General features: G+C 63.0%; 1 protein-coding gene across 3 annotated transcripts in view; it reads left to right on the forward strand.

The window, feature by feature from the left end:
- Positions 1–14,930, forward strand: part of Nfatc1 (nuclear factor of activated T cells 1) — a 101,705-nt gene that overhangs the window by 24,558 nt on the left and 62,217 nt on the right. For all 3 annotated transcript variants that reach the window (XM_048363132.1, XM_048363134.1, XM_048363133.1), the window contains exons 4-6: positions 8,148–8,350; positions 9,474–9,646; positions 11,264–11,404. In XM_048363132.1, the coding sequence (XP_048219089.1) occupies positions 8,148–8,350; positions 9,474–9,646; positions 11,264–11,404 (517 nt within the window). The remainder of the gene's footprint in view (positions 1–8,147; positions 8,351–9,473; positions 9,647–11,263; positions 11,405–14,930) is intronic.

Consider the following 14,930-nt stretch of genomic DNA (forward strand, 5'->3'; position numbering starts at 1 on the left):
GCATGAAGTTTGTCCATACAATGAAAGCTGGCCATCTGTGGAATGGAGAAGTCTGGGCCCTGCCCGAGAGGCAAGAGGAAGAAGGCGATGACCGTCTCCGCTCTGTGAGGGCCTCCGCTCCTGGGGACAGGTGTCGGGGCGAGGCTGTCCTCAGCGACCCTCCCCCGGCCCTCTGGGAGGCGGAAGGTCCCCCTTGGTCCAGACGGGCGCGCGGCTGCAGGGCTTCCCGTAGTACAGGGTCTTGGTGTCCGCCTGGCCTTATTCTTGGGAACGCGGAGGATTGTGAAGGACTCACCTGAGCCATCCGTGACCAGAGGTGGACCGGGGAGGAGTTAGGGCCGTCCCTCTCCCGGTAGGCCTGCTTTGGGGGTCTCCCTGCCCTGCGTGGGGATGCTCTCTGTCCAGGGGTCACGGAACTCGGCTCTGGTTACCAGTCCCCAAAACGATGTCTGATAGCATCTGCCTGCCACACAGAGGCGGAGCTGTGTGAATAATTCACAGTCACTGAAACACGAACGCCCAGCCGGCAGTCAGCTCCCCACGGGGGTTTGGGTGTGTCGTTTGTGCCTTGTTCCTTACACAGTGGGCAGGGGCCCAGCGGGGCCCAGTGTGAGTGGAACTCACTGGATTGTGCGGGACGAAGCGGGGGGGGGGGGGGTGCCGAGGGCCAGGAGGGCCTGGGGGGACTGGAGCAGGGCGGGGCCGCTCTGGTGGGGTTGCTTGATGTGGAGGCTTCAGGTGCCCGGTAGGTCGCGATGGAGACACCAGAACTGAGGCTGGCCGTGCTCAGAGGTGGCGCTCTGCCCTGGCCTTGGAGTCGGGCTCTTTCATCCATGTTGTTCTCCCATTCTAGTAGCGTCTTTCCGGCCCCCAGAGGCGGTTAGAGTCACGGGCCTGTGGCAGCTGGGAGCCCTTGTTCAAACAGCACCCCTGGCTTTGTTCAGCGGCCTCAGGGTGTGGCGTGGCGTCCACTGTCCCTGCTGACCTGGGCGCCTGGATAGCGGCCCCCACCCTTTCAGGACACGTCCGGCAGGGGCTCTTCCTCCCGCTGCTCACCCCGGCAGGCAGGGATGCTGATGCCCGGAGGCCTTTGGGGGCCCAGGCTGGCCGGAAGCTGTGTCCCCATTGCTGGCCACCCTAAAAGTTTTCAAATACCCCTTGAAGCGCGTGCCAGGACCGTCATCAAGGAATGGCACCGTGATGCCGGGGTGCCAGCCTGCTGCCCGGGGTGGGGCCGGCCCTCTCCGCAAGGGCCGTGTCCACCCACTGCCTCGTGTGGCTGTGTTGCCCCCGCGTGGGGAGTTTCCGGACATGTGGTGTCTTCTTGGCATTGCGTTGTCCGTGCTCTCGGTGTGTCCTCGAGCCCCTGCAGGAGACCACACGTGAGCTGGCAGCACGAGCCGCCCTCTGGGTTTGTTAGACAGTCGTAGATAGAGCCAGTTTTGTCTATGTGTGTAAGCAGTGTATAGGTCACTGATACAGTAATCCTTGCTCGGGTAGGATGCTCAGAATTAAGGTGACGCTTTATAGCGTAAGTTTGGCATTGCTAGTAGCTTATTCCTCACATGCACAGGCACGCACACACACGCACAACGCCAAATTCATACCTTCCAAGCATGCACATTTGTACTTGTCAAGTTACAGGTGTATACTTACACCACTCATAAGAATGCTCACGCATGCACACACACTCATGGATACGTGCCAGTCAGCGTGTGTGCACACTTAGGTGCACAGCAAGGTGTATAGACATACACCGCTGTAAATGCGCACAGGCGCATATCCTAACACGTGTACACACAGTACACATATGTACGTGTGTGCATGCATCTGCACAGACACGCTCATGCACAGGGGCCAGCACGTGCACAGGCAACGCTGAGAGCTAGGGAGCGCGTTCTCTGCAGCCATTGCGTCCAGAATTCACTCGGTTGTGTGCTTCCTGAGGCCTCCGTGGGGTGCCGGGAGTGCGGTGTATGAGGGCCCCGTCGTTTGCCTCTTGCACGAGAGTCCTGGTGGCTCACCTTGTGTCATGCGCCCTCCTTCAGAGGAGCCGGGGTTCCTGACGGGGGCAGGGTGTAAGGACTCAGCGGGTGGGTGTGTGGTATGTAGGTTACCTAGACCGTGAGGGGCAGGACACGGCGGAGGGCATTGCAAACCCTGTTTGGTGTCCTCCGGGTTCTGTGGAAGGTGCGGTGTGAGTGGCCTGCCCTTGCCGGCCACCCCTGCAGCCTGCGTGTGCCCACAACCAGGCCGCTTCGCCAGTGCTGGCAGCTCTGTGCAAGCCACCAGCACAGTGCCTGGGGCTCTTGGTGAAGCCACTGTGGTGCCCCCTCCCCTCCCTGGAGTTGCTCAGCTGGGACTTGCCCCCGCCTGGGGCTTGAGCCAGTTGTGGGGTGGAAGGTGGGGCAGGCCAGGCCCCCAGCTATAGCCTTGCCGCCCCGCCCCCCTGGGGGGGGCGGGGCTGCAGGCTCCTTGCTTCGGGATGGGGAAGCAGCCCCGATGAGAGGCAGCCTTCCCGTCTGGGAGGGTGGGACAGTCCCTTCTCCTGCCGTTGTCTGCAGCCAAGATTTGGGGCTGACACATTGTCGACGTGACACAATCTCTTCAGTTATTTCAGCAGGGAAAGAAAACTGAGTTACAAAATAGCAAAAACAACCCTAGGTTTGATCCCCAACACCATGAGAAAAATTGGAAGTGGTGTGTGAACCGGGTTCCCCTCACTGCAGACCTTTCTGGGGGCAGATCTAACTTCTGGGTTTTCGATGAGTAATTCCTTTTAAACCGGTTCCTGCAGCTACACATGGGTTGTGGAGTGGGAATGTCACCAACATGTCCTTTGCTTAATTTGGGTGTCACGGGGCCCAGTTAAAAGGCAAGCGAGTCCCCTCCGTCTCGGGCTCCGTGGGCTGGCGCCCCCCTCCCCGGGGCCCCAGCCCCCCGTTAAGGCGCAGTGAGTAAATTCGCCCCAGTCTGTCATCTCGCTGTGCAAGTGCTGAGGTCAGCACAGGGGCTAAAAACAAACATTTAATGCACAGGAAACTCGGCAGCTCTTACACCTGGAAAATGGAATAATGCATTTTGTTTAGCTAGGTGGAAGTGGGGAAGTCAGTGATATGTCAGGTGACTTTACGAAGACCATTCTGACAGATACTATAACGTGCCAGAGGCAGAAGGCCCGCGCGCCAGGAAGTGTGAGGACTTTAAATTTCTTTTCTTGAAATGAACTTCGTGTTTTAAATAATAGATATTTACCTTCCAGGTTAAAACCTGAAATATTCCCATTTTCACTGAAATGGCATGTTTTCTAAAGGATAAAATTATACCCCGCTCGCTGCCTTCTGTACCCCAGGAGATGTGCCCAGGACTCTCTGGGGAGTCCTGCCTTGTCCCTTCAAAGTCCTTGCACCCTGGCCGGGCCAGGCTGCGGCCCCGAGATCTTCGGAACACCCGGGAAGTGTTGGCCAAAGGCTCATTAACTTATTCTTGGGTTAAATTTCACAAAACAGAATGAGTAGTGGCAAATAATTGCCCCGAATCTGCTTTTCTCCTTGTACTTCAGGTTGGAAAGCTGTTTGAGTCCCCGAAACGGTTCGGCTTGCTTAGAAAGTCCATTGGGTTGCAAACGGCTGGTGCCCAGCTCGGTGCCGCGCAGACGAGATGAGCCGGCCTCTCCGGAGCCGCGCTGGGCACCGCCCACGCTCGCCTGGCAGAGCGGCAGGGCGGGCGGGACCTCCTGGCCCAGGGCTCGTGGGCCGTCTGTGCTGGAGGCCGAGTGGAGACCGGGGCTTCCGCCTATTCCTCCCGCCAGGCCCACCCTGGGAGCTGGAGGCGGGGCAGGTCTGCGCCATCTTGCTCCATCTCTGCTGCTGACCAAAACTTCCCATGGGGGTGGCCTCGAGTCCTTCTTTGAAAGTCTAGAGGTCAGCAAGGGTCTCCACCCTCCTCCTGGGGTCAGCGTCCTCCCCCGCACTCCTCCTGGGGTCAGTGGGGTCCCCACACTCCTCCTGGGGTCAGCGTCCTCCCCCACACTCCTCCTGGGGTCAGCGTCCTCCCCCGCACTCCTCCTGGGGTCAGCGTCTTCCCCCGCACTCCTCCTGGGGTCAGCGTCCTCCCCCGCACTCCTCCTGGGGTCAGCGTCCTCCCCCGCACTCCTCCTGGGGTCAGCGTCCTCCCCCGCACTCCTCCTGGGGTCAGCGTCCTCCCCCGCACTCCTCCTGGGGTCAGCGGGGTCCCCGCACTCCTCCTGGGGTCAGCGTCCTCCCCTGCACTCCTCCTGGGGTCAGCGTCCTCCCCCGCACTCCTCCTGGGGTCAGCGTCCTCCCCCACACTCCTCCTGGGGTCAGCGTCCTCCTCCGCACTCCTCCTGGGGTCAGCGGGGTCCCCGCACTCCTCCTGGGGTCAGCGTCCTCCCCCGCACTCCTCCTGGGGTCAGCGTCCTCCCCCACACTCCTCCTGGGGTCAGCGTCCTCCCCTGCACTCCTCCTGGGGTCAGCGGGGTCCCCCACACTCCTCCTGGGGTCAGCGTCCTCCCCTGCACTCCTCCTGGGGTCAGCGTCCTCCCCCGCACTCCTCCTGGGGTCAGCGGGGTCCCCGCACTCCTCCTGGGGTCAGCGTCCTCCCCCGCACTCCTCCTGGGGTCAGCGTCCTCCCCCGCACTCCTCCTGGGGTCAGCGTCCTCCTCCGCACTCCTCCTGGGGTCAGCGGGGTCCCCGCACTCCTCCTGGGGTCAGCGTCCTCCCCCGCACTCCTCCTGGGGTCAGCGGGGTCCCCGCACTCCTCCTGGGGTCAGCGTCCTCCCCCACACTCCTCCTGGGGTCAGCGTCCTCCCCCGCACTCCTCCTGGGGTCAGCGTCCTCCCCCGCACTCCTCCTGGGGTCAGCGGGGTCCCCCACACTCCTCCTGGGGTCAGCGTCCTCCCCCGCACTCCTCCTGGGGTCAGCGGGGTCCCCCACACTCCTCCTGGGGTCAGCGTCCTCCCCCGCACTCCTCCTGGGGTCAGCGGGGTCCCCCACACTCCTCCTGGGGTCAGCGGGGTCCCCCACACTCCTCCTGGGGTCAGCGTCCTCCCCCGCACTCCTCCTGGGGTCAGCGGGGTCCCCCACACTCCTCCTGGGGTCAGCGTCCTCCCCCTCACTCCTCCTGGGGTCAGCGGGGTCCTCCACTGTCTGTGGCACTGGCCGGAGGCCCCTCACAGGTGGTCTGTGGCGACACCGGGTCTTTGGAGTGAACCGACCCCTCTGGAGGGTCCTGGCTGTGGTTGCTGTGCCACGTGCCAGCGAAGACAGAACTGCCTCCTGGCACACACCCGCCTGCCCACCCACCACCGGCACATGTGTGTGAGCACTCGTGTGAGGGACCCTTTCTGGTCCACCGGCCGCACAGACTATCCACCCAGCCCCCCCCCCCGCCCTTGTGAAGTCCACAGGACAGCGGGAGCCCCAGAGCGGCTCTGCCGCCTGCTCCCGGATGTGCAGAGCAGGGCCCCGACACTGCCCACAGAGCCCCAGCAGAGTCAGGAGCAGCCGGGCCTCCTCCCTGCCCACCCGTGGGGGTCAGCCCGTGGCCCCTCCACATGTCCCCCGTGTCCACAGTGTGGCTCCCGTGGGTGCCCGGAGGTGGGCAGAGAGAAAGGCTGCCGGCGTTCCGGAGCGTCACGGTGCGGGCTGTGCACCCACCTGCCCGTCCTGCTGGTGGCCATTGCAACCCGACCGCAGTTCTCAGAGATCTGTTGTCCTCCATCCAACCCTGGCACTCGCCTTGCCGACGGTGAATCTCTCCAGAGCGCTGGGCGGGGGTGCCTCATCGATGGTGCTCTGCCCGGGGACTCGAGCGCGGGCACCTCCGCCCCTCCGAGGAGGCAGAGCAGAGCCGAGCCTTTCCCCCCCACTCAAACGCCAACCGTGCTTCCAGCCAGAACTGTGCTGCAGGCAAGGCCCCCGCCCCCACCGAGGACCCTCTCACTCCTGCGCGTGTGCGTCAGGGCCGTGTGGGGCTGGAGGGAGGAGGGTGCCGCCGGTGTAGACCTGGCGGGCTGGCTGGGCCAGTGGGGGTCTGCAGCCCGCCCTCAAAGCGGGGCGGCGAGGCCCCGGGTCAGCCCTGCCCCGGTTCGGCGAGGAGGCCGTGGGTGCTCCAAGCCCGCCCTCCTCCGCACCGATCGGCGAGCTCCACTTCAGCCAGCCACCGGCACTCTGGGGGGCCGGCTCTCGGTGGCCAAGCCCCCTGGCCGGCGCACCGAGGCAGCACGTTGCTGCGTCTGCCCTCCTCCTGGCCTTTGATGCCATAGAGAACACGTTTCCCCCCGCTGCCGGTGGCCGTGGGGCTGATCATTGAGCGCCAGGAGACAGGCCGTACCTGTTTGAAGTGTGCTTTCAGCCCCGGGCCTTTTATCTTGTGGCCGAGTGCTGGCTGCGAGCCGTGGACTGGCGGGTCAGGAGAGTTAATGAAAATCACGGCGCCTTGGCCTCCCGTAATGAGCCGCCCAGCTTGCGTCGGGCCAGGGGCTTTGCGCGAGGGGCACGGGAGGGGCCAGCCGCCTTGTAAAAAGCCGGTATCCCGCGCCCACATCAAAATCCAGCGGCAGCTAATTGCACTGTCTGGTTATCTGTTTCCCCTTTCTCAAGTTCATTGTTTTTTCCAAATTGGCATATTAAAATGGAAGTCACCGGTCTCCACCAGGCCGGAGACCCCCCAGCGTAGGGAGAAAGTGGGTGGCTCCGCAGTGTCCGTACCCTTCTCTTCCCAGAGTTTGGGAATGTGTTGCTGTGGCCGGGGCCGTTTCTTCCCGTGCAGCCGCAGAGCTCTGCCGCAGGGTTCTCTAGGCGCCCGTGGGTTTGGGGGCTCTGTCTGTAGCCCCTCCTGTGTTCCTCACACCCCCCCCCCCCGCTCGCTGGCCTCCCCAGTCCCCCGGCAGGCCTCTGCCCTCTGGTTGGCCTTCGCTCCGTGCGGTGCTCCAGCCTCGGGTCCCTCCGCTAGCCGCGTGGCCGGGCGCTCAGCATCTTCGCTCATCGCCCTTGGTGGGCTGTGGACTGACAGACGGCTGCATGTCACAGCATGCCTCCCCATGGTCGCCGAGGCACAATTGCTGTTTGTTCTAGAGACTGAAATCAGTCCAGAGAAGGAATAGGAGGAATGGGCCTCGTTCACGGCGGAGGGGCGCTCACGAGGGGTAGTATCCGCCCGTCCTTTCCATCCTTGCAGTAGCCAAAGGGGCAGGTCCACTGTCCCCACGGGGCGGAGGAGGACACCCCGGGTGACATCTGTGCGAGGCCCGCCAGCAGGGAGCAGGACTGCCCGCTCCTTCTGAGAATGAGGTGCCCCAGCCGGCTGTAATCTAACCGGTCGCTGCTGACAGCACAGGTGGGGGGAGAGGTGGCTGCCTGTGGCAGGAGGAAGAGGTCCACGGGACGTAGGGTTGCCGGTGGAGGGGGAGGAGGCGCACAGGACGTGGGGACGTGGGTGGAGACGGCCCGTGGATAGGTCTGTGGCCCTGCGGCTGCCCTGTGAACTCCACTTGTTCCTCCCGGAGGTTGGCTGCTCACTAACAGGCGGGCTTCGACGTGGAGCACCGTCGTGCGGGCCTGGGGTCACGCTGCGTCCTGGCAGGAGTACCCAGGTGGCCTTGGCTGTGGTTTCCGCGGGTTCTGTGGAGTTGACGGTGGTGGGGGTCGGGGGGCAGTGCTGCTCTGCGGGGCTTACGCTGGCCCGGGACTCTGCCCTGGCCTGGCCCGGCCACACGGACCAGCTGAGTGCAGGGACGCCTAAGCACACGACTGTCATTGCCGTGTCGCAGGGTGGGCGCCTGCGTGCACACAGCCTGTATGGGTGGATGTGTGTGCCTGTGACCTGTGTACGTCTGCGCACGTGTGCACATTTGCACGTGCAGGTGTGTGTTTGAAAACAGGGTCCGGAGTTCGTTGTTCAGAGGCTAAGCTGTGTGCCCCAGAACCTTTAGTACAATGAGCCACTTTGTGAGTGTAATTTTAAAAACATACCTATATTATATTACAGAGATATAAAGGCTCGGGGACTGGACAGCTGGGCCCCCGTGCCGTTTTCCTTTCGCGCTCAAGTGTGCCGTAAACATTTAATTGATTCCAGCGGTTTACATGCACTGTGCTTAATGGGCGCTTTTGTTCTTGTGCCAGCTACATGGTTACTTGGAAACTGAGCCGCTCACTCTGCAGCTGTTCATCGGGACGGCGGACGACCGCCTGCTGCGGCCCCACGCCTTCTACCAGGTGCACCGGATCACGGGCAAGACCGTCTCCACCACCAGCCACGAGGCCCTCCTCTCCAACACCAAGGTCCTGGAGATCCCGCTGCTGCCGGAGAATAACATGCGAGCCATGTAAGCCGCCCTGGCTTGCGGGGGGGGGAGGGGCCCTGCCACCCGGGCTCCCCCGGGCCTACAGAAACTTCACAATTGTTGATGACAACAGAGTTGCTTCTCTCTGGGGTTTTGGTCAGCGTGCGCATTGCCACTGACAATAAGTGTCTCAATTACACGGCGGAGAACTCTGCCTGGTGCCTGCATTTAGCTCCTAGACATGACACCGGCTTACTTCTGAAGGAAGCGGTGCAAATTACAGGAATGGCTGACATGCTGACATTGGACACGCGAGGGCCAGGTCTCTGCTGGCACGGCTCTTGGCTCAGAAGTGAGTCTGTTAATAAGCTGGAGGCACATCACCCATCTCCCGGGCTGTGTCCGCTCGATCCTGCGGGCTGTGTGCTGTGCCAGGCAGCCCTGAGCTGAGAGGGCGGCAGGAAGCAGGCCGGCTGCGGGTTCCCGGGGGCGGGGTGTGCCCTGGCACCAGGGAAGGTACACCCGAGGCACGAGGGCACGTGGGACAGGCAGAGCGCGAGACGGCCGCGTGCATGGGTGACCTGGGGGCTGCTGCGGCTCAGGGGTGGCCTCCGTGGAGGTGACTTCAGGGGCCCGCACAGCGTGGCAGGCCCGCGCTGGCCCGAGGACTCGGGATGGGGGAGCAGGAGCTGCCTCAGGTGGCATGTCACTGGGACTTAGATTTGAGTGAAATGATAGGAAACCCTGAAAGAAGAGGGCGATTTCCCCCACCAAGTCAGGGAAAGAATGGCCTGACCCTCAGCATTCTGAGGGCTCCAAGGCCACAGAGACGACGCAGCCCAGTCGGCCCTTCCTTTGGGAGGCTTGGTAGCGTCAGCCTGAGCGAGGCAGGCCCTCGGGCGTCTGGATGGCGTGTATCTGGCCACTGGGGTCCCTGGTAGACGAGGTGACCTCCAAGCATGTAGTTCTTGCCTTGAGGCCTGAGCAGATACCCCAGGCTGTACCGCCCCGGGGGGCACCGCAGGCTTCTGGGGGGAGACGAGCCGAGGGACCCCAGGGACACGCTGGCAGGGCTGGGCCGGGCTGCCGGGCCTGGGCCCCGGGTGGCTCGTGCTCCTCCGGGGTGGGTGGGTGCTGGAGACTGAAGTCCTTTTCTCTGGGGCAGAATTGACTGCGCTGGGATTCTGAAGCTCAGGAACTCTGACATCGAGCTGCGGAAAGGGGAGACCGACATCGGCAGGAAGAACACCAGGGTGCGGCTGGTGTTCCGGGTCCATGTCCCTCAGCCCAGTGGCCGGGTGCTGTCCCTCCAGGTGGCCTCAAACCCCATCGAGTGCTGTAAGTAGACCACACCGGCCCCCCCACCTGCCTGCCCCACTGTTACGGGCTTTGAGTGTGTTCTGAAGCCTGCCCTTACCACTGTGTGCATTAGTGTGAGTCCCTGGAAAATGCCAGCCCTCCATGGGACTAGCCCTTGAGGTGACTCCTGGAGGGTCGTCCGCCTGGTCATTGCTTCCCACCTGCAGCTGGGTGACCCTGACGGCAGGGTCTACCCACGAAACAGAAGGGAACTTTGTCCTGAAACAACGAGCGGGTTGTACTGGCTGTATCTGCATCAGTTCCTTCTGTGGCCCAAGAAACTTGAGAAAATGCACTTTGCTCCGTAGACCATTTGGGCTGGATGAGCCTCGTGACTCTTTGCACACGTGCAGCTCTGAGGATGGCACTCAGGGCCCCACTCACAGCGGGCAGGCGCTTTGCCCGTGAGCTATCCCTGGGCCCAAATGTAAGTCTGCATGTAATGGTTCCTACATGCTCTGCCCTGCTATGTGAAGGGGTCACCAGAATGTGACCCCAGGAGGGGCTTCCTGGGTGCGGGGTGGCCTAAGAATTGGTCCCAGCCTTCCTCTGCTGCCTAGTGGGTCCTCTGTCCACAAGCTAGCTCACCACTGAACTCTGAGGGACACACGGGGTCACCGCTGAACTCTGAGGGACACACGGAGTCACTGCTGAACTCTGAGGGACACACGGGGTCACTGCTGAACTTGGCAGGACACACGGGGTCACTGCTGAACTTGGCAGGACACACGGGGTCACCGCTGAACTCTGAGGGACACACGGAGTCACTGCTGAACTCTGAGGGACACACGGGGTCACCGCTGAACTCTGAGGGACACACGGGGTCACTGCTGAACTTGGCAGGACACACGGGGTCACCGCTGAACTCTGAGGGACACACGGGGTGACTGCTAAACTCGGCGGGACACAAGGGGTCACCGCTGAACTCTGAGGGACACACGGAGTCACCGCTGAACTCTGAGGGACACACGGGGTCACCGCTGAACTCTGAGGGACACACGGGGTCACTGCTAAACTCGGCAGGACACAAGGGGTCACCACTGAACTCTGAGGGACACACGGGGTCACCGCTGAACTCTGAGGGACACACGGGGTCAACCGCTGAACTCTGAGGGACACACGGGGTCACCGCTGAACTCTGAGGGACACACGGGGTCACCGCTGAACTCTGAGGGACATGCGGGGTCCCCTCTAAGCCCTGTGGGAGCCTGTGTCCGCACCCTCTCCTGGCTTCAGTCCCAACCTAGCACCTGGACTGGCTTTCACGTCCCCGCTCTCCTTGTCCTAGGTCCCCTGCCCCTCCGCCACCGTCACCTCCTCCTCCCGCCCCCATCAGCCCAGCTCCAAGCGCCCGCGGCCCCTCGCTGGAGCCCGGAGCAGGACCAGGACTGGCACTGAGGGGCAGCGGCCTAATTTCCTCCAGCTTCTGAGGCTGGCATCGTGTTCTTGCCAGAGGAGGAGGAGGAGGTTGTGTGGTGCCCTGGTGTGCTCGTGAGAGCAGTGCACCTTCGGCCCTTCCTGTGATTCGGTAGATTTCAGGGCCCCCGTGTTCCTGTCCAGCTCCGCCTGCTTGCTTACTGTCTTCCCCTCCGACAGCTCAGCGGTCTGCCCAGGAGCTGCCTCTAGTGGAGAGGCAGAGCACAGACAGCTACCCAGTCGTCGGCGGGAAGAAGATGATCCTGTCCGGCCACAACTTCCTTCAAGACTCCAAGGTCATTTTCGTGGAGAAGGCTCCAGGTGCGTCCGCGGTGGGCGTCGGGTGGGAGGGGCACGAGCGGTCCGCCCGCGTGGCCCGCGGCGTGTGTAGTCAGGCCGCGGCCCGTGAGGCCTCTGCGTGTCTCTAGGGAGGTTTCCTGCGGGAAGGCAGGCCGAGTCCTTCCAGATCTCACGGTTGGCACTAGGGAGGCCTGCGTGCAGGTGAGCTCCCGGAGGGGACTGGAAACAGCCACTGGCGTGTTCTGGGCCCTTGGCCTGGCCGAGTCAAGCTCCTAGCAGGTTTTGGTTTCTTTCCCCCTAGTCGTGGGGCTTGAATTCTGAGCCTGGGCGCTGTCCCCGAGCTCTTCAGCTCAAGGCTAGCCTCCACCACTTGAGCCACAGTGCGACTTCTGGTTTTCTGGTGGTTCATTGGAGAGAAGAGTCCCGTCGACTTTCCTGCCCAGGCAGGCTTTGGACCCCGATCCTCAGATCTCAGCCTCCTGGGGAGCTAGGGTGACAGGCGTGAGCCGCCGGTGCCCGGCTCGCTCCTCGCGCTTCTGACCCTTCTCCCTTGGCCATGCTTTGTTGAGCACCTGTCTCCTGGTTCTGGGAGAGCGCTCCACAGCCCCTGGACGGCTCCCGGGTAGGCTCCGGACCAGGAGGGTGCATGGGAGTGGAGGACGGGGGAGGAGTCACAGCACCAGGCTGGGCACCGGCAAGGGCCTGCCACCTTCATGGTGCCTGGATGGAACCGCGGCTGCCACAGCTGCTGCTGCTCTTTGTTATCGCAGCTTTCTGTATCGCGTGTGTGCGTGTGCGTGTTGTGTGTGTGTGTGTGTGTGTGTATGAGAGAGAGGGGGCAGGGGGAGGGAGGAGAGATTGTAGGGCACAGCAGGGCCCTGGAGGAACCTCTGGGAGCACCAGAGCCAGGGCCCTGGCTCGTTGTGATCCAGGGACAGTTCAGGGCTGGTGGAGTAGCCTGTGAGCTTCCCTGGGGCTATTGTGCTGGACAGTCTGTGGAGGCCAGGCTTGGAGAGCCGGGACCAGCGAGGGGTTCTGACGGGTGTGGTCACGTGGGGGGGGGGTCGAGTGCACCCTCCTGTCGCAAGGCCTGCGTGGAGTGTTTAGAGCTGTGCTCCTGAGCATTCCCGCTCCCCCAGTTGGGGCTCCCCAGGACGCCCCCTCCCCTTGTGCCCTGGAGGGGGGGGCAGAGGGGGTGTGCTGTTGCTTGTGCTGTTGCTTGGAGGCTTTTTTTCTTTTCTACACTTCACCAACTGGATTTTTTTTTTGAAGCGGCCCGTGCAGTACTTACTGTAATCACCGCAAACGGAGGCGTGGAGTCTGCATAGTGGGGTCCTGATTTTGTATGTTCATGGGAAACTGAAGCACTCCAATCAGCACGGCATAGAAGCCTTTCATGTTTAACTTGGCTTGCCTATGTAATCACACACGTAATTGGAAAATATGTTTTAAATTATAGAGAAAACTCAACCGAGTGTGATGATAAGAAGAAAGTGCACAGAGCACGCCTTCTCTGGAGGAGGTGAATTCTGACATAGTTTAGCCTTCAGAGCCTCCAGGCGGTGAGGTCTGACACAGTTTGGCCTTCAGAGCCGCAGGCATGTCTCTGCACCAGAGGAGTAGTCTTGGACCCTGCCCTGGGAGACACTTGTGAACAAACCCATTGGAGTCAGTGCCCAGCTTCCTTGCCCCAGGGCTGGGTCCCTCCAGCTTCCTTGCATGCTTTCTCTCCTGCTTAGGGTCCTCCACAGGGATGGTACCCTCGAGTTCCACCCATGCCCAGCTCTCCTTGTCCTTGTGGAACAGTGACATCGTAGCCCCTGAAAACACATCCCAGAGATAGTAAGAGAGGAGGCCCATTTGGGGGAAGAGGGCCCCTGGTGAAGGGCTACTACAGACCTGCCCACACCTTCACATTGGGGGGGGGCACCAACCTGGCCAGCCCTGGGGGCCGAGGATTGTCCCATCCACTCCAGAGGGTGGAATGGGCTCCTTCCTCGTCCGCCTGCCTGTCTGGAGCAGAGCCGATCCCCTAGCCTGGCTCACGGGGCCGGGTTGGAAGGGGGCCCTGCCTAGAGGGAGCCCTTCCTGGGGAGAGGTCTCCAGGTTGCTGAAGACAGCAGGATGCCCACAAGGGTCAGGACCTGGGGCTCCACATGGAGCTCGGCCCGCTGGCTAATTGTGGCAATGTGTGCCCAGAGATGACGGGGGTCGGTGTCACTGCACTGAGCGCTTGCGTGGCTGAGAGCCTGCTCCCACCACGGGGACCAGGGAGCCTTGTCCGGTGGGAGGGAAGGGTGGCCCAGGTCCCTGGTGCCGGCTGTGGAGGCGCGGGCACTCAGCACGGGGTGTGCAGGGGTGCCCGGGTGTGGTGGTGTGTGTGTGTGTCAGTGTTACGAGTGTGTGTTCGCCACATGCTGCCTGTGGGGGGAGGAACCTCTGTGTGTGGTGTGTAATGATGTGTGTCCTCGTGTCCGTGGCAGGAGCTGTGGGTGCTCTTGGCCCCTAGGTGTGCCTGCTCTGCGGGGCCGGGGCGTCTTTCTGCCTCTCTCCACTGCATGGCGGTGACGGCCGGGTGCACGCAGCTGGCCGTGTCCCTGTGGTGATGGAGCAGAAGCCCGCACGGTGGACGCAGAGCGGGGCTGGCTCGGGACGGCTGACAGGCCGTCACCGCAGCCTCCCCCGTCGGCGTCCGTGTGGCCGCGTGGCCATAGCGGCGTCTGCTCCCTCAAGGACGCCTGGAGGTTTCCAGACGTAGATGTCGCGGCTTGTAGGCTCACCAGCGCTGTGCAGCCGCCGACGGGGCGTCCCAACCGGCCCACGGGGAATACCGCCCTCCTCCCCGGTCCCCGCGGGGCACGCTGGGCGGGCAGGAGGGGGAGGTGTCCCATCCCGGGCCCCCCACGTCGTCAGCCCCGCTTACACGTGTGAGACTTGGTCACGGACATAGGAACGCCGCGGTGCTGACCTGGCCGGGCGGGCTTCCGTGTGGCCACGCACGGCCGCTCAGCAAGAACTGGATAAAGACCGCCTCCGTGGCTCTGCGGGGCAGCCGCGCCCCACCCGGTGCTTCCAGAGCTCAGTGCCCGCAAGGGAAGGAAGCAGGGGCTGCCACGTGCTGACTTGGGGTCTGGGTGGAGCGACGTCCAGTCCTCCCTGGACGGCATTTCCAGGGGCGTCAGGAGGAGATGAAGTGGGAGCGGATACCAGCCGTGACGGTGCCTGTCCCCATGCCAACAGCTGCCTGTGGCGGCGTGGCTGGCAGGAAGGGCAGAGCCCTCCTGGCCCCTGGCATGAGGGCCGCCTGGGCTGTCACAGCCCAGAGACCCGGGCTCCACTCCCGGGCCCCAGACTTCCCAGGGGCACGGGCCCCTCTCTGTCGGGTCCTGGCCCACCTGGGGGAGCTGCACAGGCTGTAGGGTCAGGGGCTGGGGTAGTGGAGGCCCTGGGGCTGGTCTCGAGAGTCGGGGAGCTCGACTTGCCCCTGTGGCTGGAAGTCCTCCTCGCCCAGGCGCAGGGCACGTGGCCGGCACTCCCTGAGCAGGGG

This window comes from Perognathus longimembris, chromosome 15 (assembly GCF_023159225.1).
Source record: "Perognathus longimembris pacificus isolate PPM17 chromosome 15, ASM2315922v1, whole genome shotgun sequence".
NCBI classification, from domain to species: domain Eukaryota; kingdom Metazoa; phylum Chordata; class Mammalia; order Rodentia; family Heteromyidae; genus Perognathus; species Perognathus longimembris.